The sequence below is a fragment of the Phyllostomus hastatus genome, unplaced genomic scaffold (genome assembly GCF_019186645.2).
Source record: "Phyllostomus hastatus isolate PE091 unplaced genomic scaffold, TTU_PhHast_1.1 phas_scaffold_78, whole genome shotgun sequence".
Lineage (NCBI taxonomy): Eukaryota > Metazoa > Chordata > Mammalia > Chiroptera > Phyllostomidae > Phyllostomus > Phyllostomus hastatus.
In genome coordinates this window covers 107,138,362-107,164,399 of record NW_025334041.1, presented here as the reverse complement: position 1 = coordinate 107,164,399, position 26,038 = coordinate 107,138,362, and the positions used below count along the sequence as shown (strand labels likewise).

Genomic DNA, 26,038 nt, shown 5'->3' with positions numbered 1-26,038 from the left:
CATAGTGGTTAAGAAATTGTTTTCATATGTTAACAATCACTGAACAAGTTTCTTATACATAAATATAAGAGGCAACAAAGAGAAAAACATAATGAAACCTATGTTGGTTCCCATGACTGTAGGATATAGCACTTTGGCTGTATTTTAAGAATTTCTGGTATCCCTATAGTGGGATTCAATGAACAGAGATTCAATTAAGGTAATCCAAAATGATGCAGATGAGGAAACTGTGGCTCAGACTGGGCTGGAATCTCAGTCAGTAACTTCCTGAGATTCTTTCCTCTAACATGCGCTGTCACCACCAACTGCTCATGGTCTTGACTTAATTTTATACAGAGCATCATCGTGTCTTCTGTGGGGTGACAGGTATATACAATTTAAAATTAAGACAATGAGTCGTGCTCCTAATACCTATATATTAAATGCAATTGATTGATGATATGATTTGGGGTAGCTTAAGACACATCTATTACCTACCCAATAGTGACATAATTTGGAATTTGTGTTTCTTCACCTACTGCTATTTCCATTCTACTATGTATGCAATTTTTGTTTGTAAGTTGCGGTTCTGTTTTCCAATCTTACTGAAAAATTTTTAACATGTATGTTTAATCTGTTTCAATTGAATATTTACTGTTAACCATAAAATTATCAAATATTTGGCTTTTATGATATATACTACTTAAAGTGTAGTGTAGATATAGCAAGCAAATACTTTTCAAATAATAAAGGAATATGACTTAGTTCCATTTGAACTTATTCTTGGAATTATTTTTAAACATCTAAAACAGAGTTGGTTTTTTCCAAAACATAGAATTAACAAAATACAATTGGAAATTCATCCTGGTTTTGATCTTTATAATTTATTTTAAAGATTCCACTGTTTATTCGTTGTTCTTTAAGTTTTAAGCACATTCTAAAGGTCAAATGCAGTCTAATTTTGATGTTGAATTGTTTCTATTGACCTGGTAATATCAGCTTTTTAAAAAAGTCATAAATATCCTACCTCTGCATTGATGATTTCGTATTCTTCTTGTGGCTGTGTTTCTAATTTTGTTCTCACTTTTTCAAATGCATCCATGTTTTCTGAAAGGGATGTTTCGTTTTCTTGTTTAATTGGCGGAAAATCCTGGAAAAAGTTTTACTGGTATGATCATAATATTTCAAACTTGAAGGGAAAAAACCTTTGCTTTTAAAAGATAATTCTCATTTCCTTTTCATGCAAGTAGTACAATGTTAGGTTTATATGTATCAAATAGTATGCCTTTCACAGGTCTTAAATGTTGATTTTCAAGTTCAGTAAGTAATCTCTCTTTCATTTAAAAATGTCAACAAAGAAAATGAGGTGGATACTTGACAGCTACACCATGAATTTAAATGGATAAATCCTTAAGATGCAGAATTATCACAAAGCACTGGAGAATGTTCAGAAATACTACAGAAAATTAAGCAGTAGCCCTGGCTGGTGCAGCTCAGTGGACTCAGTGCTGGCCTGTGAACCAAACCATCGCTGGTCTGATTCCCAGTCAGGGCACATGCCTGGGTTGTGGGCCAGGTCCCCAGTAGGGGGTGTGCAAGAGGCAACCACACACTGACGTTTCTCTCCCTTTCTTCCTTCCTTCCCCTCTGTCTAAAATTAAATAAATTCTTTTTTTTTTTGGAAAAAAAAAAAAGAACATTAAGCAGTAAAGGAAATCCTATCAATGTTTACATATTTAATTATCAGGCATGATAGGCACACAAAAAAAGTCTCCTGAGCTTTATAAAGTACTAAAATAATTACTAACAAGAGGGAAATGTTAAGGGGAGAGGAAGACATGATTTTTATTAATAAGTGTTCACTCTTTATTCACAGCAAGAGTTATGGTAAGAAATTTGTTCTTTATATCTTCATTAGCTACAATTTTCTTCTCTCGTGGGGCTAAGGAGTCCCCCAAATAGAACTGTTTATCTGATTAAAAGGTGAATTAATGCTATAAAAAACAGAGCTTCTCTTTGAGTTCAAGGGAAAAAAATAATATATTTGCCTTATAAAAGAAAGGACAAGAAAAAATCATGGGAAATTAGTGAACAGAACAGAGATACAGATGAAAACTAAACAAGCACTCTATCTTATTGGGAGTGTCTAATAAGCTGAGAACTTTAGTTGACCTCTAGTTAGCACATAAAAACTATATAAATTATTAAAATTTATATAAGGTAAAACACCAGTTGTCAGATAAAAAAAGAGTTCCATAATTCAACTCTCCACAGGTTTGCCTTGTTTATGCAAAAGAACTGTAGCCAAGATTTCCAATGTCAACTTTCTGCCAAAGATGACAACTGCGCTGTGATCTGTGCCAGAGGGGCACTAAGCCTTTGGTAGGGACCTCCAACAGCTGGTAAATATTTACTGCACGAGTGTGTCCATGGTACTTCATCCACGCTGCAGAGAACGCAGGCTATAAATGTAGCTTATATCGCAAAGCATTTACAATCTAAAATTAAACATACAACTAAAATGGAAAAATCATCAAATTAAATGGAAAGACAGTCATTTTCAGAGTTTTTCCTCTAGAATTTCTGAGATGCTTTATGATTTGGATTAGATTCAGATGAGCAACAGTGGTTGTTATGATATTCTAAATCACTGTCTGCACTTCAGTCATGTGATTAATAGGCTCCCCAAGGGAGCTAAGGCGAGGAGAGCTTCGCTCTCAGTTTTAGGAAGGCTGCATGTGCAGGACCGCTCCATTAGAGGAAAAAGGCAGCACTCCCTTCCCACTGCAAAAACATTTTAGGAAGGAAAACTTACACATGAGAATGAAATATATAAATTCTTTATGGTAAAAATGTTTAACTCTCAAGACAGAAAAATGGCACTGTAAAAGATACTAGACTGCTTTTAGTCAAGACGGTGCCAGGAGTAAATGGCTAATTCCAAGTCTGAGGCACAGAGAGAACAAGTAGGCTTAGGACATCTTCTGCCAGAGAGCAAGAAAATGCTCGAAGATTAACAGAGACTTGTCAAAAGGACACAAGGGCCAGTGTGAAGGGGTTCCTACTGGCCACATTAGGGACAACTTGAGCATCAAAAACAATAGTGACTAAATAATTACAACACACTGAAAAAAATTCACAATAATTTGAAAACAAGCAAAAACCTCCCCACTAAACTAAAATAAAAAAAACAAGAAGGTATAACAAAAAAGGAAACTCTTCTTTGTGGAATAATACTAGCTAGTAAAGGTAGAAAGAGTAATAGAATCAGAAAAATCATTAGCAAGCCCCAGTGAAAATAATTTATTAGGTTAAAGATCATTAGGGGTTGTTAAACTCATTAGGTGAAATTATGTTGGGTAATACAATATTTGCACAGTACCAAAGTATTACCCTACTGATTACTTAGCATTTGCGAAGGTGATAATGCCCCTTTAACAATGGAGAGAACAGGCAGTAGATGTCTCCCTAACCGAAATGATCAAGCAGAGCATCATGAATAGTGGGACCATCTGACATGACGTGTCTCCTGATATAAAGCATTTCAACTTAAGAAGACAGAAGAGGAGGATAAACCTAAAGGGAATATAAGAAAGGAAAGAAAATTAATTTGTTTCAATGAAATTGATGAAAGAGAGGATCAACAGAATATAAAGTTGGTTCTTTGAAAAATGTACTGAAAAAAGACATGTATAGCAAAGCTGATTTAAAAAAGATATAAAGGACATTAGGGATGAAAAAGATGGCATAATTAGGGACAGAATAGAGATTTTTAGAAAATCACAAAGTTCTTTATGCCAATACATTTGAGAACAGATAAAATGAATTTTTTCAGAAAATAAACGAGTTACCAAAACTGACTCAAAAAACTGAAGAGCTGTATAAGCCAGTAACTATCAAAGAAATTGTATTGGCAATTAAATGTCCCCTTCTTAAGGGACAGCAAACCCGGATACTTTCAAAGATAGCTTTCTTGAATCTTCAAGGAACAGATAATCTTTTCATATGTTAACTATTAAAGAAAAAAATGCTTACTACTTAAAACTACTCCACTAAATTTTATCAAGCAAATATAACCTGGTAAGAAAACTAGACAATGGCAATGTACAACAATTAAATATCAATCTTATAGATTTTAAAAACCTAAAATAAAATGATAAATCAATGTATTTTTTAAAAGCACCAAACACCAGGGCACATGCCTGGGTTGCAGGCCATGACCCCCAGCAACTGCACATTGATGTTTCTCTCTCTCTTTCTCCCTCCCTTCCCTCTCTAAAAATAAATAAATAAAATCTTTAAAAAAAAGCACAAAACAAAAACAGTAATTGTAATAATAAAACCCTATGTGACCAAGCAGGATTTATCTGAAGAGTGAAAGGATGATTCATCAGAGAAATGTATCAACCTAATCTGACACAAATAAAGAGATCAATCTTAGGGCCATTCCAATTGATGCAGGGGGAAGAAAATAACACACTCCTTCAATTAGGAATAGTGAGAGGAACTTCCACGACTTGATAAATGGTCTCTGTATGGTTTGACCCAGGTGCACAGTAAACCTGCAATTAACACACCCAGTGTATTCGTATTAGTACACTCCTTATTTAGTATCTGTGAAACTTTTCAAGAATCTTCATTACATTCATTTAAAATATCTAGTTATATTTACTATTTTATTACTCAAAAGTGATTGCAAAATAAAAGCAAGTAACTGTTTCCTTTGCTTCCTGCCTCCAATTCCTTTCCTCCCCCCTTCTCTGGAGTCCCACGACTGCTGCCCTTCTCAGCCTACTGACTGCTCTTGTCCAAGTCCCTGGTGAGCACTGTAATGCCAAGTACAAGGTTAATTCTAGGTATTTACACCACTGGAGCTGTCAGCGTCATGGCACAGCTGATCGCCTCCTCCTCTTGGCCCTCTTCCTCACTTGGCTTCCAGGACACCTTCCTCTCGTTGTTTTGCTCCTATTTCGCTGGCCTTTCTGTACCTGGTTCCTACTCATCTCTTTGGGTTCTTAACATTTGCATGCCCTGGACCATTTTTTTAAAAAAATCTAGTCTGCACAAATTCCCTTGGTGATCTCATCTAGCCCCATGACCTTAAATGCTATTTATATGCTGCAGACTCCCACATTTCTATCTCTAGCCCATGCCTTTCCTCTGAATAAAATGAACTTGTATACCCACTGACTTGTATACTCAATATACAAGTGCTCGGATGTCTAATAGGTATGTCAAAAAATGTCCAAAACTGAATTTCCAAACTCCCCACGTACCCTTCTCTCCACAGAACATCTGTTCTTTGGGCAGTCGTTCCTGTCTTCATAAATGATACCTGTCCTTCTAGCTACTTAGGCTTAAAAGCCTTGAAGTCTTCTTTGCATTTCTTCTCTCTTGTCACAACCACAAGACCTGCAAATCCTGCCAATTCTAGATTCAGGGTATATCCAGAATCTGACTACTTCTTACATTTGCACTGGTATTGCTCTGGTGGTACCAGTTTAATTGTGGCATATCATACTGCCACACAGCAGTTGTGATAATTGAACCAGATGTACCTGTTTTAGTGTGGAATCCCAAATCCCAATATTGAGCAAACAACCAAGTTATACAATTGTATTTTATTTATATAAAGTTTTCAAAACATGCAAAACAATACTATGTATCATCTGTGGATACAAACACATGTGCAATTCACATAAAAACACACCAGGAAAGAGATTGAGGACACCGATCTGCACTGGGGAGGTCAAGTAGGAAACGTGAAGTACAAAGTAGTCTTTGAGTATTTGTTAGGGAAATTCTTTCTGGCTTTGTATTTATTTGTAATAATGTATAAAATAAGGTGTTAAAAAAGAAAGGTAACACGAATCAGGTTACCTGAGGTCTATTTCTGATTCACATATCTACAAAGCTACAGTAATATAGAGAACACTGGCCTAAGGACGGACAGACAGACCGACCAACAGGACAGAACTGCAAGTCCAGAAATAAACCCTTACATTTATGTTTAACAGATTTTCAACACCGGTGCTAAAACAGTTCAATGGGAAAAGGTCTTTTCAGTAGACAGTGCTGGGATAACCGGACATCCACAGGCAAAAGAATAAGAGGAAGAAGAGACCAATCACAAAACCCGGTTAGGTGACTTTACCAGAGGTCCAGGTGAAAGATGACCATGTGATGATGGTAGAGATGGAGCAACATGGACAGATTCAATATATATTTTGGAGGTTAATGCAGTTTCTAAAAGCATGTCAGACATGATGGTATACACAATTTGGATATGAACACTGTTAGAAAGAATACAACTAATACATCAGACTGATGATATACTGAATATCATTCCTTGGGATAAGACAAATTGAGTAAACTCAAACAGTTAAGTAAATAATAGCCTAGGTAGTACGGATGTGATAAAAAAAAATCATAAAGCTGTTTAGGATGCACCGTTAATGAATATGATGGCAAGGTCAAGGAACAGGAGGAACAGATGACGTTTCCCTGTGTTCCAGTTTGAACAATTGTGTATAGAGCAAAGGTACCAAACTCATTTTCACCGGGGGCCACATCAGCCTCGCAGTTGCCTTCAAAGGGCCCAATGTAACTTTAGGACTGTGTTAATGTAAACCACTCCTTAACAGTTAAGTGAGAGCTTGGGGCTGCTGCTGGATAGAAACAAGGTGCCGGGCCAGACAAAACAAGGTGGAGGGCCGGATTCAGCCCATGGGCCTTGTGTTTGCTACCTGTGGTATAGAGCAATGAGATAAAGAAGAGCTGAGCTGAGGGTGGAAAAATGAAGTTCAACTGTGGGTGGTTTGTTTGACAAGTCAGGGAGATGTCCATGATGTGCAGCTCAAAGGGGAGTTAGGGGTGAAGACAAATGCTCTGGTACTTAAATCCACTGGAAAAGATAAAATTACTTAGGAAGAGAGAAAAAGGGGCCAGAAGTAAGCCCTGAGAAACTCCAAAATTAGAGGGCATATGAAAGAAAAGTTAGATGAGAATGAGGATTGCAGGGTAGGAAAAACCAGGAAAAGGTGTGGCCCGAGGCCAAAAGGGAAGGCGGGAATGGTCAAGAGTCGTCTGCTGAGAGAGCCTGTAAGAGGACAGGGAAGTGTCTCCTGGGTTGAAATACGTCATGTCTTTGGTGACACTGACAGAGGTGTTCATGGAGGGATGGGAGCCACACTCCAGCAGATTAAAGAGCAAACGGAGTGTGCAGAAATCACAAATAATGAAGTTGTACCTATGGGGCAGTCCCACTCTGTGAACTATTATAAAAAATTTATTGCAAGACTACACAATTTTTCCTTTCTGGCTTTCCTAACTTTTCTTTAAAAAATTTCCCTTTCTCCTTTCCTGGCAACATTTTCAACTTGTTAGTTAGAATCAGTGATTCCTACAAATCACCGATCAGCAGTGCCAGTGAAGGAGATGTCTCTTTTCCAACCTTAGAGAGACTACTACAGAACTGCTGATCTATATTGTAGAAACAGCCAACGGGCTGGTGTTTCCTAAGTACTTAGTCCTTCCTCTTTTCTTCCCTTATTTGGTTTTATTGTATCTCATTCAAACTATCATGACTGAAGATTTTAAAAAATATTTTTGTAATCAGAGCAGAGCCGGATGATGTGGCAGATAAATGTGGTTATCTAGTCTGATGCTAGTCTTTGAATATCACTAGCTGGTGCATGAGTAATGGAACAGGTTCATCTTGCCATCTGGATAATGTAAAATGGACAGCTAAGGTACTCGCCAATAAGAACTTCAGAATGAATGAATTCAATTAGGTTTAGGTCAGCAAAACTTGATCACTCACCATCATGAGTCTCTAGTTCCTAAATGCAGGTCCACTGTCAGTGGCAGGCTGGGAATTTCAAAATTACCCAAGGAACTTAAAAGAAAAACAAACCCTCAAGTCCAGCAACAACATAAAACAGACCCCCTAGGCTTCAGCCATGGAGATTCTCACCCTGAAGATGTGGGGTGAGATCCAGGAATCTGCATTTATACAAAGCTCCTTGAGACCTCTGATGGACAGCCAGAATGTAAAGTTGGTCCTAAAGAGTCCAAACATATAGGTGCTAATTTGTTTCTAATAAGGTATATGTACAGAAAGAAATTTGTACTTGGAGGACTTTTATAGCAGTGGTCCCCAACCTTTTTGGCTCCAGAGACTGGTTTCGTGGAAGACAATTTTTCCATGGACCCAGAGTGGTGGGGAATGGTCTCAGGATGATTCAAGTGCATGACATTCAAGCTCACCTCCTGCTGTGTGGCCTGGTTCCTAACACACCAGTGGCCCAAGGGTTGGGGACCCCTATTTTAGAGAACACCAAGTTGAACCTCCTCCCCACCCTCCCGCAACCCCCTCAGGCAGATTAGAGGCCTGACTTGTTCCCAGACACACGAGTCATAGCCAGATCCTTTGCTTTTTGGCATTGCTATTATATGTATCGTTCTTTAGTTACCTTATAAAAATAAGTCTGTACTTTATGCAAATGTGTTTTAATTTTTCTACAGAAACGAATTACTTTTCTCCTTTACTGTACCCATAAAAGTGGACAAAGTTGGAACTGAGTAAATGTTTGCTGAAAGGAAATGTGCATTCTTGCCTACGGGTCTCTTCAGTTTCCCCAGGTCCCAGTGACGGTGAAGGACAGAGACCACAGCTTTTAGACCTTATCTCTTCTCATAGAAGGAATGGTTGACAAACGACATGTGAAAACAGGACCATTTTATTAGGCAAAAGAATTCCTAAAAGAGCCACTTTCTTGAAGTTAATGGCTCAGGATAGTTTCTAGGTGATAGGTATCTATGGAAGAGAATTAAAAAGTTCCTTCAGGGACAAGCAGAGGGAAAAAAATAGTCTGCTTCCTGCCTAGGGTGTGAGCTAATCTCACAGCTGTCACTCTGATGGTTAACCCCTGTCTACTATTAATAAACTAAGACCTAAGATAAAAGCACAAGATAGTAAAATGTTTGAAACACATGCAAGATAAAATGATCTAAAGGTCTAAAATGTGTCCAATAGGCAAAATTTTAAAGTTTTTTTCTTTTAATATTTTACTTATTTATTTTTTTAGAGATGGGAAGGAAGGGAGAAAGAGAGAGAGAGAAACATCAATGTGTGGTTGCCTCTCATGTGGCCCCCACTGGGGACCTGGCCTGTAACCTCGGTATGTGCCCTGACTGGGAATCGAACCTGCGATGCTTTGGTTCGCAGCCCGCGCTCAATCCACTGAGTTACGCCAGCCAGGGGCTTAAAGTTTGTTTTTTAAAAGTAGGATAAAGTTGTTCATGTGTGTGCACACACAAAAGACTGAAATAAAAGGCATAAAGAATTTCTGCATGAGTAAAGAAAGAATCAAAGTGCTAAACTCAGACACTATGAAAAGAAAAAAAAATGGAAAGACTAAAAGGTAAGGAGTAAAAAGTTGACGGATTAACAGATAAAAAGTTAAAACCAAAAAACAAACAAAAAACACCATCACAAAACTTACAACAAATAAGTATGAGTTAAGAGAACATAAATTAAATAAAAAACAAGATAAATCATGTAAAATAATATTAAAAAATCATTTTTAAAAACTGGAAGAATCCATTCAAGTGTCCATCAATAGATGAATGGCTAATCAAAATGGGATATATACACACGATGAAATATTACTCAGCCATAAAAATGAATGAAGTTCTGATATATGCTTCAAAATGGATGAACCTTGAGAAGATTGTGTTAAGTGAAATAAGCCAAACACAGAAGGGTAATATTATGATTCCCCTTATGTGAATTATCTAGAATAGGCAATTTCATAAAGATCAAGTACATTACAGATTTTCAGGGGCTCAAAAATGGTAGGACATCACTTAATGGGTATATGTTTCGGGTGGTGATAGGGTTTTGGAAATAGATAGTGATGATGGATATACAACATTGTGAATGTAATTAATGCCATTAAATGACACTTAAAATGGTTTAAATGGCAAATTTTATGTTATACATATTTTACCACAATAAAAAAATGAGGAAGTCAAAACAGAGTAAGAAAAACCAGTATGCAACAAAACAATTAAAACCGGAGATAAAAATAATATGCTAAATATTACAAGAATATCACCCCCAAATGTAATGTAAGGAACCTCAGGGCCATAACAAATCTGGGGTGAAAGAGGTAGGCCAAAGAGGCAGCAGCATAAACAAACAGCTTAATCTGAAACAAGTAGGATGCATGTAATTTACCATCCTAACCAAGGCACTTTTGAGAGGAAAGGGGGCACTATTTGTAATTACACAGGGACAACCAGTGTGGACTGGGACCGTCTCAGGCCAATCAGAATGTGGTTACTCTACATATAAGGGCAATTGGGTTCTCAAGGCTGGGGTCACCAATGACTGCAGCCTGGGATCTGGCCAGAGTACAGCAGTCTGAAAGCATCTTCCTAAATGACTCAGGTGGTCACACATGGAAGTCCTTTTGTCATTTTACACAGCAGTAACACACAAGTACATGGCCTTTACTGAAGTTTATTAATTTGGTATTCAGAAAACAATGACTATAATATTAGACTTTATTAAGAGCTGTTATGATATTCAAGGAATTTTAGAAACCTGAATACTCAGAATTGTGCTGGTAGGTACAGTACGGAATTTCTACGATGAATTATTGCATAAATATTAAAAATATCTTTATATGTTACCTTAGAACTCTATAAATATATGTATATATTCTTTTATACTTATTTTGACTATAGACAATTGAGCCTGAACATTTAAAAAAATCAAACTAGAATTATTTTTAAACTGAAATTAGTCTTAATGACCTACAGACAGGTAAACTTAAACAGTTCATACCTTACTTGAGAAGCTCCGACTTGGGATGTTTCTTGCTAACTCTGATATCTTGCGTGTATTCTGCAGACACTTGGTTGGGTGATATTTTTTCAATTTTATTCTACTGTAATAATGATCAGCGAAGGTACAGCGATTGAAATGCTGTTTCTGCATGCATTTCCCAAGGTGAGGAATACTATACTTCAACACTCGGAGAAATAATCTGCTCTTCTGCTGCATGATAGCACAGTCCCTGGTTTATGCTCCCTTTGGGGCTGCCAGCATGAGTGATTTCATAGGTATGATTATACGGTAGTGGGTTCTCAGAGCATCTAAGATCCGAAGTTCTTATCCCTCCCCTTCCGGGCCATGCACCCCTCAGGTAATGAATAACTGGGAACTCAGATTAAAATATCTGAAAACTTGTGTAAGTGAGAGTTTCATTCAAATCTTACTTCTTGGCAGATGCGTCTAAACTGTTTCATTTGGAAAGTCAGTCCTATCAAGTCACATTATGCAGCACTGACTCTGGCACACATAGGGACAACTAAAAAACAAAACAAAAAAAACAAGACAGAAAACAAAAAAAAACAAAATAAAAATTTGCAAATAAGTACACAGACTTAATGGGGGGCATCTCAGGGACTCTGAGGGTTTTAAAAGGCAAAATGGCTTTGATCTTACATAATTGAGAACAGAGGTTGGTTAAGTGTGTACATGGAGGACAAACTGGAAGCCTAACTACTTAATAAAAGTGGAGGAGGGGAGATTAATATATATTGAGTGTTTGCAATGTGCCAGATGCTTTTACATACTTTGTCTAAATTTAAACTCCATAAGGACCTGATTGAGTAGCTATTATGATGTTCATTCTACAGGTGAGCAAACTGTGGCTCTGGGAAGTTTGAGCAACTGCCCCATGTGACCTGGACGGTAAGTAGTACAGCAAGAAGTCCAAAACGGTTTGGCTCCAAATCTTGGACCCCAGCGATTGGATTTCAACATTAAAAAGGCATTTAACTAAACAAACAAAATTACTTCAGGATGCACAAATAAAATGTGAGACCATCTCTGGTTTCTGTTGGTTTTTACTACCTCTTACTAACCTATCGAAGTAATTAAAACTAGTAAGTAGTTAAGAGTCACAGAGACCTGGGTGCACTTTCTTCCTGTGCCTCAGTTTCTTCATCTGCAAAACTGAGATAAGGGCACTATTTATCTTATGGAGTTGTTCTAAGTACAAAACAAGACAATTTAGGTTAAGATCTTAATAAAAGTGCCTGGCACAGAGTAACCACTCAATAAATGGTGACTACTATTATTAGGATAGAAAAAAATCTAGACATGTTGCAGCGTCGAATGTCATCATGGAAGTATTCTACAAAACGCTCCTCGGTATCAAAGGCACAATACTGCGTCAGTTTTACCACGGCTCTGATCCGCTACCACGCCAACGCCCCCGCCTCCATTAATATCTGTGTCGCAGCAAAATAATGGGCGAGTGAGAATAGGGGATCAGTAGCCGACACCAGCAAAATAGAAACAAATAACCTAAATCACTATATCCATGTGGGCAGCCTCAATTCATCCATCCATCATTTGCAGGGAGAAGACACTATGCAAGGCTAAGGATGGGGGTGGGTCGATGAATGGGTGTTCCCGGGAGAAACTATTCGTTTTCCCGGTGAAACTCTCCACCAGGGATGAGGCGACTTGAGTGCGACAAGCAGGGGAATGCCATGTGCTGCGCAATGAAGGGACATTGGTCAAAAAGCGAGGAACAAGGGACTAAGGGGTGGCTGGGGATGGGGGGGAGAAGGGAAAAAGGGTAGAGACCCCCAGCATACGCCACCCATACGTACGCAAATTCAAAGTCAGTCTGGCTCTGGACACCGAAAGAGTGAAGGCAGGCCGGCGAAGAAGCTCAGAGGAGTAAGTGAGGTGCAACCTCCGTCGCGTCCAGCCGAGGTCTGCGTTCTGCAGCTTGCAGAATCTCAACCTACCCAGAGCTGGTTTGCAGCACGCCGATCTACGTAACCCCAATCCAGCACGAGCACTAAGCGGATTTCGCCATCTTTACTGTGGTCAAGAACGGATTTTTCTTTTCTCCTGGGTTCTTAAACCCGCAAAAATATAATCCTTTTGGTTCTTTGATAGTATTCCTAGATTTACATGAGGTAGGGGAAAGAAAACAAAGAGAAACAGCGCCTTACTACCTCTTCGAAGGATCCCTCCATCTCTGGTCTGCCCTCACTCAAGGTGGCCACCTGCAAAATGGTGCAATGACGCGAGCCGCGCGGGCCTGGTTGTCAAGGAGACCAGAAAACCGGAAATGCGGATTTCGGGAGGGCCTGGGCAGTAGGGAGGGAGGGTCGGCGTCACAGGTCCTGATAGGGAAGAAGTAGGCAGGTCCTGGCAGGGGAGAGTAGTGGTGGCGGCAGCTAGCGTACAGGTGGCTCCAGAGGGATGGAGTCTCGAGTCTCCGACGCTCTGGCCAGCGAGTCTGAGCGCGCCTCCGGAGAGGACAGAACACGCGGCGGCGCGGCTCCTGGGCGCGCAGGCTCCTCGTCCTTAGGAGCCACCCGATGGAAGCTCTTGCGGCAGGTAAGGGAGAGAGAACCCTTTCGTTTCACCTTTGCCTCTGGCCACTCCCCTTTTGTGCGGAGAGAGCGACAGGCAGCTACTTAGTACTCACCGGCACAATTCTGTCCAGAGCCCCTTGCTTCGCCTAAGCGTCCCACCAAAAGAGAGGATTCACGTGGGGTTGTGCGGGGAAGGGGCATCTAATGCTGAGTTCCTGGGAAACTCAGACGAAGTAGAACATCCCTTTCTAGACATTTATCTAATTGGGGGGACTATTCTTGCTAGAGGGCGATTGGTGGGACCGCTGCTCCCCACCCCTAACGTTTTTTCTTTCCTGCTTCTGTTGTACTTCCTTCTCCAAGTTTCTTCTACTTGCTTTTTAACTCCCAGCCTGATTGTAGCCCTAAGGCTGGCCCCTGCTTTGGAGATCGGCGTGGTTGACTGTTGGTGGGACTTTGACGTCGCACACGTTAGCTCTGTTTCTTCAGTAACAGCGGAGAGTGAAGGGAGTAGCTAGAGCTGCTCCCTCCTGCCCCCCTTTCCCCCACCAAGTGAAAGTTACACGCGTATCTTGAAGTTGGCGGTGATTGGCAAGATTCTCCCCGCCCAAGGTTCAATAGTTTGTTTAATGGAGGTTATCATCTCGAACTTAAAAGTTGCTGCTGTTGGCTTATCAATCACTTCAGTCAAGTGCAGGTTTGACAGATTTCCGATTTGACATCACTAGCTCTTTCCAAATTGCTGGAAATGAAATCTGTTTATTGTTCTACACTCCAGTGTTGTGTTTCTGCTTGAGGCTCCCTGCTGAAGATTTTACTCGAGGACACTTTGCATTTCCGATGTATTTCAAGAGGAGTTTTCCAGCTATTGCCACTTTACTTGAGATTGTGCGGGTGGTATTTGGGGGGTTACTTTGTTTGCAGTCACTTTGTTTGCAGAGTCACCTTTTCATACGGTGGCCTTCCAGTGCTGTCACGACGTAACTCAAACATCATTTCTTTGCTGATGCTTTGAAAGTTGTTCCAGAGCTGGTTTTGCTATGTTACAACTGCTTTTGTGGAATAATAAAATGAACGTCTTCAACTCATTATCATAGGAACTTTCTGTGGTGAAGTAAACATTGATTAAAGTCCAATTATGAAAGTAGTAAATTAGCACCTCAACAATCAAATCTTATTGTGGTGACTTCAGTGATTCTTAGTATAACAAAACTCTAGTTGACTAGCACTTACGCGCATTCTGAATTGCTGTTTTCACGAGACACCTTTCAGCTGTGGCTGCCACTTGAACTCCTCAAAGGCTTTGACATTTAATGTTCTGGTACCCATCTGTCCACTGCATAAAGTGTTTTTATCTTCTTTACTTAGTGAATGACTGTTTATGCTTCAGATCTCCATTTCAATCTCCTTTTTTGTGAAGCCTCTCCTAACAACCCTGGACTAAATGAGGCCTTCTGCTCACTCTTTTGGTGGACCTCACATCACATTATTTTATGATTATTTGATCAGAGTCTATCTTTCTTACAAGAATGGGAGTTTTCTTGGGAAAAGATATTTTATGAATCTTTATCCTCTGCACCTAGCACAGGGCCTGGCTAGTTGGTTTTAGCTAGATATTGTCAATTCTTGTAGAAAGCCTTAGAGTAAGGAGTCTTTAAGTGGCCCATAGCACCTAGTCCTCAGTGTATTGTATCAGCTAGCTGTTGCTGAATAACAAGCAATGGCAGCATCACAGTGGCATACCACAACAAGCATTTACTTTGTCTGTGCATCTGTGGGCCACCTGGGAGTTAACTGGCATAGGCTCTAATCAGCTGAGTGGCTCTATGCCACATTCTTGGTCCACATGGCTCTCATCCCTTGGGCCAGTTGACCGGTGTGTACTCACAGTGGGGGCAGAGGTGTAAGGGAGCAAACCTGACCACTGAGGTCAAGGGGCAGAGAAATATACTCCTTCCTTGGATGGGGCAAGGGGACAAGAGACTATTTTTCTGTAATAATAATCTACTCTGTATTTCAAACATTTGTAGGCTCTTAATAAATATATTTCTAATGTGGATCCTGGCCAGCAGGATCCGTGTGTTGTGGCCATGAGAGACAAATTCAGACAGACTGCAGAAGTCCTGTGGAGAAAAAGGGATGGCATGGGCTGTTCTCTAAGTGAGAGAGAGAGGGCCCTGGCCCCTGCCTGGACAGGCTTTTATTGCTTTTCTGGTTACATTACATGGAGGATGATCCTCACTCACTATGCACAGGTTCTCTGTAGGTGATTACCTTTTACAGATAACAAAGGAGAGAATGTTGCTCATTACTTCAAAGAGAAGCATGTTACAGACCAAGGGGAAAAGTGGTTGAACTGGTTACACTCATACTTGGGAGGTTTAGCTCAGATTTTAGGAAGTTACAGTAAGTTCTTGCTGCCTCAATTCAGGGTGAGGGAGTTTTAACAAAGGCAAGTCTCATAGCAGCCTAAATACAATGCAGGCCTGATTCCTCATGGGACAACCTATCCATGGGTGTCGGTCCTGTGTGCCAACTCGCTCCCTACTGGCCTTTCCTGATTCCCACGCCACACGAAACGGTTCCCTATATATTTTTTTTTTCTTTTTATTAATCATTGTTCATATACAGTTTTCTCCTTTTTACTCCCAATCCAGTTCCCCCTCCCACCCACCCATAAGGGTTCCCTATATATTTCAAATGAATGGACCACTGTGTATACATCCGAACTGGAGAACTGAGGAGTCTAAACAGTGCTAGGATATGCAGCTTTCTTTCTCTTTCCTAGGGGACATCTTCATGATATCTGCTTATCTCTGCTTGTTTTGTCCCTCGTGGTTCTGGTTTCATTGCCCCATAGGGCTCCAGTGCTATCTCATGACCATTCACTTTAATGGTTCAGTATCTTCTGTTTTATAATAACATTTTTGAGAGAAAACCTGGTTGACCTAATACATTATTGGATACCAGGCCACACGGTAATGTACTGACTTTTGAGTCTAGGGCCCACTTTCATCAGACGAAGTTTGGAAGTCTGTGGGTCAGTAATAATACAGGCTGCGGATGATGTTCTAATTTTCTCTTAGTTGGGTCTCATTACCTGATGGCAAAGATGGCTGTTGGCAATTACAGACGTTTATCATCCAGCAAGTCAGTGACCCAGAAGAAATTACCCTTTTCTCCAACACCCAAATTATTTACTCCAAATGACTCTGATACTCCAATGTTGACCAATTGCTGTGCCCAGGAAAATGGGGCTAACCTGGGTCATCAGCCCATGGAGGTCAGGGAAGAGAACACCCTACCATTATTACACAAAGTGAGGGAGGAGCAGTTCCTCAGAGTAAGGGATGTAGAGCAGATGAAAAGTAGCGGTGACCATTGCATGTTTGCAGATACCTACGGAACAAATCATCTAGCCTAGAAGTCTGAATGCTTGGCAGAAGAATCTGATTAATGGAATAGTTCACAGCACAATTTATTTACTTTTTATTATTATTTTTAACCTTGTTTGAAACTAGCCCACATGCTACGGAGCTGTGAGGCCAGCTGCAGTGTTACTTTTCCTCCTTTTACGACCACCATGGGAAAGGGAACCGGAGGGTTCACAGCACAATTTAAATGAAAGCAGGGTGCTCTGTGTTTGAGACCATCAGTGCTGAAACAGACAGCGTGCTTCCTGGACTAGAATTCAATAACAACGTGATTTTAGGCCCAGATCTGCCCTTAATTATTTGTATGGTTATGAGCAACCTCTTTGGACCCCAGTTTTCTCATTTGTAAATAAGAAAGTGGGACTAGATTTCTTTAAAACCTCTTCCATCTCTGATCGTTTTAAAGTTGAATTACTCTCCAGGGTTGGAAATCATTCATTTCCTGTTTTCAAATCCTGCTTTATTTTTGTAACAAAAGGATTTGGTTGATTTGTTCTGAACACTAAAAAGCAAATTATGACTTCCAATCAAGATGGCAGCATAGGCAGCCATGGCTTGTCTCTTTGTACAACATCAAAATTACAGTGAAATATAAAACAACCAACACTCAGAACCATCCGAAATAAAAAACCTGAGGCTGTTTCCAGAATCACACCTCTTATATAGCAGCTCTGGTGATCAGCTGCTGCCAGGACTAAAGACTTCAGATGTGCACCTTACCTGCTGAGTCTCTGTTTGCAGAGGTATGGCACTCCTCCTGCTCTCATTCTCTATTAAATTAGAGTGAACACCGGGACCGCTGCTAAAGGTGCTGTAGAAGAACAAAGTGTCTTTATAACTATTCTTACTAATAGAAGTTGCAGAAATGCAGTTACTACTAGCTTTTCAAATCTTATGCTAGTGCATCTAACTAGCTAAACTAGAATCACAGATTTGCAAATCTGTCTGCTATGGATTCTGGGAAATGTCGTCTTTAATTTATAATATAGCTTTATAATATAGGTAGGTATCTTAGAAGGTTGTTGGAATGGGTGTTTGATGTCTGTCTTCCATATTCTTCACAAGCAGAGGCTTTAAGAGTTTATGCTCTGTAGTCACACTATCTAGATTTGAATCCTGGATTCACCTCTTAAGAGCTCTCTGATTGAACAAATGAACAAATCAATCCCTTTGCATCAGTTTCCTCTGTCACAAAGTTTTTATACCACAGGGTTACTTAAGGATTTAAAGAAGAATGTGGTGAGATTTGCATTAATTCTTACTTAGACTGTTAGTGTAATTTGCTGGTGAGCAAGCTAGACCTGGAGTTTTCTTTGTGGTAAGATTTTTATTTATGTATTCTATTGTAAAAATAGTTTGAGACTATTTACACTTTCTGTTTCATCTTATATCAACTTTGGTAGTTGTATTTTTCTAGGAATTTGTTCATTTTTTCCAATTTTCAAAGTTAGTTTTTGTAATATCCCTTTGCTATTTTTTAATGCCTGTAGTATGCATAGTAATCTTCCTATGTTATGTTGCTAGTTATACCTTTGTTCTTTTGTTCATATTAGCCTCATCGAGGATTTAGCAGTTTTCTTTACTCTTTTCAGTGAATCAGTTTTTGGTGTTGTTAATTCTCCCTGCTGTGTTTGTTTTCTACTTAATTAACTTCTGCTCTTTTGGAGACTTGATTTTCTTCTTCTTCTAAATTTGCAATGGATGCTTAGTTTATTGATTTTTAGCCCTTCTATAAATTTCCCTCTAAGCATGGAGTTAGCTGCATTTTATATGTTTTGAAATGTATTTTTATTATCATTCAGTTCAAAAATACTTTCTAATTACCATTGTGCTTTCTTTCCCTTTTTTGGTACGCAGGTTATTTAGAAGTATATTGCTTACTTTCTAAATATATTTGTAGTTTTATGTTTTTTTAGCTATGTTTTACTCATTATGACTGTTAGGTTGTTTTATATCTTTAAACAACTTTCTATTTTGGGAAACATCAAACATACACAAAATTAGAGAGAATAGTTTAGTAATCACTCATGTATCCATCAACTTCAACAATTTTTAACTTCCGACCAACTTTGTTTCATCTCTATTTTCTCATTATATTCCCAACCCTAGTTATTTTGAAGTAAATTTCAGATATCATGGCAGTTTTTTTTGTAAATATTTCAGTATGTATTTATACAAGATGACATTTAAAAACATAATTACAATGCCATATCACACCCAGAATAACTCCTCAATGTCATGGGACATCTGGTTGTTTTTGTTTTTTTTTTAAGATTTTATTTATTTATTTTTAGAGAGGGAAGGGAGGGAGATAGAGAGAGAGAGAGAGAGAGACATCATTGTGTGGTTGCTAGGGGTTATAGCCTGCAACCTAGGCATGTACCCTGGCTGGGAGTCGAACCTGTGACACTTTGGTTCGCAGCCCGCACTCAATCCACTGAGCTACGCCAGCTAGGGCGACATCTGGTTGGTTTTAAAAATTTCCCCTTTATCTCAATTTTTCTCTACAATTAGATTATTTTGAAACTGGATCAAAATAAGGTTCCAACATTGTTATTGGTTGATATGTGTATTGGTTGACTTTTTAATCTAAATGCTCCCTCTGTATGTTTCTTTTTCAACCCTTGTCTTTAATTTACTGAAGAAACTGGGATTTTTGTCTTGTAGTTTCCCATAATTTGAATTTTGCTAAATTGCATTTGATGATTATGCTTAATGTGTTCCTACCTCCCTGTATTTCCTACAAGATATAGAAACTCAGATTCAGATCTGATGTTTTTTTTGTTTGTTTGTTTGTTTGGTTGATCAAGGTGATGGTGCTGTGTACTTTCATCAGTAATCACAAGGATGTCTGGTTATTTCTCTTCCTGATGGAGGTTGCCTAGGTTCAAGAGTTCATGAGAGGGTTGAATATGGTGATAATCTAATTCTGTAATTCCTTCTTCATTTATTACTTGGAAACGTCCCTTGATCTTCTATTTGGACTCTCAGTGGCAGTTCATATAGGAAAGACAGAGAAGTACTCGATTCTCTCCAGTACTGATTTTCAAAGTGACATGTTGGTTCTCTAGCACCCTTCCATGGTCATCATCAAGGCATTTGGGAAAATACCTTTATGAACTAATGTGCTTCAATTCTATTACATTTGTTACTGTTGTTAATACTCACCCTGGCCCGTCTTTGGCGAATGGCCCTTATTCAAATTGGCTCCAGAATACTATTAATATTCCTCTTAATTTTGTGTGGCTTTCTTGTTTACTTGTGTAGGATGTTTCAGGCTCATCGTATATCCCTACAGTTCCTGCCATCTTACACCGGACACGATGAGTTGGCCCCTTGGGGTGCTCTCTTCAAGAACTAGATGTTCTTGTTAGGGAGTTTTATTTCTTGCAGCAAGTAAAGAAGACAAGGGGTTCACATCCAAGCTCTGTGTCCGTGAAGAGAGGCTTTGCTATTGCTTACAGGGACTATCTGGTTAATTACATGTTGGTTTTTTCTTTGCATTTGGCTAAACTTATCCTTGGGTTGTAGTCCAGCTCATCAAGTTAACAACTGAGCCTGAAAAATACTGTTACATTTTAACATGAAGCAAGAACATTATTTAGTAAGAACCACCCTGACCTTGAGACCCTTGTCCTATCTAACATTTTCCCTAAAGGACCTTACTCTATTTTAATTGAAAATAGTGTTTAGAGACAGAACCTTGTGTTTATTGCTTCTAGTTGGTCACTGTTTCTAGACTTTTTCAATGGTCAGGTGTAGGAAAGATATGTATAGGTTTTTAAAAAATGAAATCAGCCCTGGTTGGTGTGGCTCAGTTGGTTGAAGGCTCGATTCCCAATAAGGGCACATACCCAGGCTGCAGGTTCGATCCCTGGTCAGGGCGCATATGGGAGGCAACCAGTCAATGTTTCTCTCTTGCACCAATGTTTCTTTCTCTCTTTTCCTTCCTCTCTCTCTAAAATCAATAAACATATTTTTAGAAAATGAAATCACTAGTTTCTGTTATACTCTATTCAGATTCAGAGGCACAGGGTTTTACTTATCCTCATTAATCTTATAGCTGTATCTCCTTTCTCCCATACTTAAAAACCCAGTTTCAACGATATCAACAAAGTTACTAATTTACCTTACAATACAAGCACGCACATACACCCCCATGCACAGGGACAGGCTCAGATGCTCCTGCTTATGTTGTAAGCTTGGAATTCAGTCTGTACCTCCTTCCTCTGCAAGCTGTCACAGGTGTTGCCCTCTGCTCAGCTCTTCCTTTTGGAGTTGACAAATGTCCTACAGTAAAAGTGGACAGGCTCACCTCTGTACCTTTAACTCCTTTTAAAGGTATTAGACTGGTATATCTTCACTGTCTTCTTTGCTCTCCGATACCATCAAGCAATGTTTTAAAATAGTTTGTTTATCTTTTCTAGTCTTCAGTAAAAAGTTGCTCTGAATTTTCTAATAGTCTATTATTGGAAATAAAAGCCCCCTTACCACTTAAACTTTGAACACTTATGTTTATATAATGTGACCACAATATTTGGTTTTATTTCAAAGGTGCTGAAGCAGAAACACCTGGATGATTGTCTGCGACATGTATCTGTAAGAAGATTTGAATCATTCAATCTGTTTTCAGTAACAGATGACACGAAAAGGGAAGCCGAAGAGGAATTTGGTGCGTGGGTCCAGTACACAAGTGTCTTCTACCCGGAACACAGTATTTCCTTAAGGTAAAAATCACTGTAGTTAAATAGTTTTTAAAAAGCATTTTTCTCTTAGAGAAACAATAATAACCTCATTGTTCATTCTGTTGCATTTGCAGGCAATCTTTATCAGAATTTAGGTTTTGCAACTTTGTGTTAGGAATTCCTGCTGCTTTAACTGGGTCTCGTTGTATTCTCAGAACTAAAGAAAAAAAACTCTTAGAAATGTGGTGGCAGTTGAGGATAAACTGTGTTGCAAATCAAAGGGTTCATTTAACCATTCTCTCATAGCATTTGGTTATGACAAAAAGCCAAGTTCTTTGTGAGGCAAGGAAGGCTGAAAGTGAAAACAGGATTTTTCTAAACTACCCTTGAAGTAGTAGTTTTCTAAAAAATCAAGCTTTGGTATTTATCCCATTCATGTTTTGTCACTTTCAGAAAAGAATCTTAAGAATAGGAGGAGAAAATTTAGCTGAAAACACCGATATTGTGAGAAGCCTGCAGACTGTTCTGCCTTTAAAAATCACTAGAAAACAGACAAAGGAGTCGCAAACTGAAGTGACAAGACACCAGCTTTACTGAATCACTTTTCCCTACAGCTACCATCTCTTGTGTTGTGGTATTACTGTAGGTGTTTGATATCATGAAGTCTGCCTTTTTTTGACAAGATTTCATATTTTGGGAGGAGCACATTTACAGTAACTGTAAGAAGAGCAAAAAACATTTTAAGTGGCAATGTGACTGAATAAGGTTTAGAAAAGGCTAGGAATAATTTTAGAAAAAATGTTCTCCCAAAGGATGTCTATTTATAGTATATATTTCTTCAACTACTTTCGTTTGAAATATCTAAGCTTTAAAAGACACCATAATAGCTAAACTTTGGGATTTAAATAAAAATTGAGTAGGGAGAGCAGGGAAGAAAAATTAGGATTTGGTTTCATAATACTGCTTTATTGAACATTTCAAATGAAAGATAAAAAACTTTTGGATTTGTTAGCTTGCCTGTATATTCTTTCTGAGATTCCATTTAGAATGCCTCAACTGCCTCACATTGTAATGGAGATAATTAGTTTAGTTCCTGGTTAAGAAAGAAAGAAAAATTCATTAGGTACTTAGTCTGAGCCAGGTACAGAATTAGATGCTTTGATGTATTCTAATTAATGGAATCCTTATAATAACTCTGGGAAGTAGAAATAAAGATAATTAAACTATTGGAAGATAGTACGTGTAAGGGAATTAAAGAGAAGGAAAACAGAGGGATCTAGTAGGGGTCTTCACGTACAAAGTTCTAAAATGTATCTTCTATGTCCACTGGCAACAAGAGGTGATAAGTGTGAACTGGGCCAAGAATAATTTCCTGATATCTTTAAGGCCCTGGTGAGCATTGCTGCAGAGCACGTGGAATCTGTTGTCTTTGAGAACTTTCAAAACAAGACACAGTTCTCCATCTCATGGACAGAGATGACCTGGTGTAACCAGAAGTCCGGCTGCAGTGTACACTGAGACTCCTCTGCAGTGGGTTGTTTATGATTTGTCCATTTTTGAAAGAATAAATGTAGGTGTGTCTATATAATAATACATTTAATACATTTATGGAGAGAAGATAGGTGACTGCTAAAAATTTTCCCAAATAGCTTAAAACATACAGAATTCTAGAGCTGAACACGATCTTAGGGTACATTTAAAAAAATCGTAACAACATTAATAATGTCTGACTATTTATTGAGTGCCTACTATGTGACATGCACTGTTGTGAGTGGTTTACATGGATTAGTTTATTTTAATCTGCTAAACACCTTATAAGGTGAATGCTGTTATTAACCTCACTTTACAGAAGAGGAAACTGAGGCCCAGAGAGGCAAACAGTTCAATTGAGGTCACACAGCTAATAATGGCTTGTGCCTCTATTCAAACCCTGGTGGTCTGGGTCCACAGCCTGTACTTTTAAACATCTTTATTTTGAAATAATTACAGATTCTCAAGAATTTACAGAAGGAGTACAAGGAGTACCATGCACTTTCACCCAACTTCACTTCCTCACATCCTGCCTCTCGTGAGGCAGGCATGCGTCCATGTATTCATTCTGCAGATGGACCGAGGCCTGGTACGGCCTGTGTCCACCTTGACTGTCCTGAGCATTCCATTTCTCGCTCCATGATTCCGTTACTGTACGGGAAGTTGCAAACATTACTGAAACTGCTTAGGCAGGGGAGGATTTCTGCCAAGACTAATTCATTCCATTCCATGGCCAGTTTTGTTCGTGTTGGTTTCTTATGGTTACAGCTTTTCCTTGTTTCCTGTTATCTTCTAACCCAGACCTCCACTCCTGTTCCTTTGATATCTCATATCAACTCTTCTCAACATGTTTCCATAACATTTCTTTAGCAACCTTTAACTATTTTTAAAACAGATTTTGTTTATTTATTTTTAGAGAGAGGGGATGGTGGGTGACAAAGAGGGAGAGAAACATCAATGTGAGAGAGAAACATCAATTGGTTGCCTCTCGTATATGACGCCCCAACCAGGGACCGAACCTGCAACCCAGGCATGTGCCCTGACCGGGAATTGAACTGGCGACCTTTTCCTTCATAAGAGGACATCCATCCAACTGAACCACACTGGTCAGGGCTACTAGCTACATTTGTCTGTTGTCTTCAGTGTTATTTGAATTGTGTTATTTAAAATTGTGAAAAGGTTTGTTTTTATATTTATATTTTTTAGGGAGTTTTTACAAGAGTTTATTTGATCCCAGATTGCAGTAACTGGGGGAAAGCAAGGTCTAAAATGCCTCCAAGCAGTGAGCAGTTTGAAGAAAATCACTTGCACTCTCCAGAAGCAGTGGTTTAGAAAGCAGTTTTGAAATGCAGTGCCATCATCTTCCTCTGTGTCTTTTAAGTTTGTTAAACCAACACTACGGAATGAATGGTTTTAAATAAATTCAAATCAATAAATATTTAATAGTGCTGCCTATGTAGGTAAACAAAGAGAAATATAAGATATACTGTCCTCAAGGAGCTTAAAAATGTGAAAAGTTAAATAATAAAATAAATAAGGAAAGTTAACCATCTATTCTAAGAACTATCCACAGGCAGTGCAAACCTAATTAACCAAATGAGTGGAACACTTCACACATATTAAGAGTTTAGAGTTAGGAGTGATTTTTGGAAGGCCTTGAGGTGCAGCATTTTAAACTGGATCTAAAGTGTTTGGAAGTTCTAGGAGAAACGGAGAAATCATTCCTGATGAGGGCAAAGGCACCAGAAAATACACAGGAGTGAGAGGGTGCAAGGCAGAATCGTCAGAGGCCGCTGAGAAAGCCACCCGGTCTCTGCGGGGAGGAATGGTGGTCAGTACATGCTGTAAGGTGGATCTGCTCCTGGTTCTAATAAAGGGCTGAGCATTCGGGATGTTTTGTTCCTCACAGATCATAAATATAAACCTCCTTTTCACTGTCTCGGCTCTTGTCACCTCAGACAGCGGTGTCAAACTCATTTTCACCGGGGGCCACATCAGCCTCGCTGTTGCCTTCAAAGGGCCGAATGTAACTTTAGGACTGTGTAAATGTAGCCACTCCCTAACAGTTAAGCGAGAGTCGGCGCTGTCACTGGGTAGGAACAAGGTGCCAGGCTGGATAAAACAAGGTGGAGGGCTGGAATCGGCCCGCGGGCCTTGTGTTTGCCACCTGTGCCCTAGGAGCATCTGCCACAGTTCAACAGAGATGATGTGTATATGGTGATTAATACTTACCAATACTTTTATTAGTCTTGCCTTCTTAAAATTTCCCTATATATCGATTTCTGCTCCTTTAAAATTTTATTAGACTTAAAATTAATGCCCCAATTGAGTAAATATTTAGATATTTGTGAATTCAAAGTACATAGTTGTATCTTTTTCTATTATTAAAAGGTACATAAGCAGTGGTGCCTATTAAAACATTGACCATTATTTTCTGTCAGCTTTCCATGATGATGCTTAAAATGAAGGAATAAAGAGTTTCCCTTGGTGACTTTTCATCAGAAGCAAAAGTCTGGACAGAGTAAACATTAGGTTATAAAATCCCCAAGATCACTGATTTTCTGTATTTCTGAGGGTGGTTGACTCTCTGTTTCGAAGTGGCTGTAGAGAATTAGGAAATCAAAGTCTAGGGCGTGACTTGTACTTATTCCTTGTCAAAGTCTTCTCGTCTTTCTGGTGCTTTATTGCTTCAAACTTGCTATTAGATATGTGCATGTCTAAAAAACTAATATGTCCTAGAAGATGTTTGTACTGAAAATCTTCCATTAAAAATTCCTTCTCCCAGCCTATCATTGTGTAGCATTTACTCTATAGATACTACAAATTGTTCCCCACCCCCCATATTTCAACTTATTTTCAGTGCACAAGGAATTTACATATTCTGGAAGGTTGAAATACTTCCATTATATTTGGAACCATAGAATTGCCAGGATTATTCATTTATAAATGTATACATGGGTTAGGTATAGAAAAAGCTGAGAGGCTTGAACTGTC

General features: G+C 39.0%; 2 protein-coding genes and 1 pseudogene across 8 annotated transcripts in view; 1 reads left to right on the top strand and 2 right to left on the bottom strand.

Moving 5' to 3' along the window:
- The window catches only part of PREPL (prolyl endopeptidase like), a 33,468-nt gene extending 20,496 nt beyond the window's left edge, over positions 1-12,972 (bottom strand). The window contains exons 1-3 of one of the 5 annotated variants that reach the window (XM_045827116.1): positions 12,676-12,972; positions 10,835-11,360; positions 1,007-1,129 (exon numbers count right to left, since the gene is read on the bottom strand). In XM_045827116.1, the coding sequence (XP_045683072.1) occupies positions 1,007-1,129; positions 10,835-11,053 (342 nt within the window). In that variant the 5' untranslated portion in view covers positions 11,054-11,360; positions 12,676-12,972. Of the gene's footprint in view, positions 1-1,006; positions 1,130-7,954; positions 8,043-10,834; positions 11,361-12,675 lie in introns of all 5 variants that reach the window. The other 4 variants (XM_045827117.1, XM_045827119.1, XM_045827120.1 and 1 more) reach the window with 4 other exon arrangements.
- Positions 12,973-13,179: 207 nt separating this feature from the next.
- The window catches only part of CAMKMT (calmodulin-lysine N-methyltransferase), a 343,336-nt gene continuing 330,477 nt past the window's right edge, over positions 13,180-26,038 (top strand). For all 3 annotated transcript variants that reach the window (XM_045827125.1, XM_045827123.1, XM_045827124.1), the window contains exons 1-2: positions 13,180-13,417; positions 21,384-21,556. In XM_045827125.1, coding sequence (XP_045683081.1) covers positions 13,280-13,417; positions 21,384-21,556 — 311 coding nt within the window. In that variant the 5' untranslated portion in view covers positions 13,180-13,279. The remainder of the gene's footprint in view (positions 13,418-21,383; positions 21,557-26,038) is intronic.
- Positions 16,901-17,000, bottom strand: LOC123812277 (annotated as a pseudogene).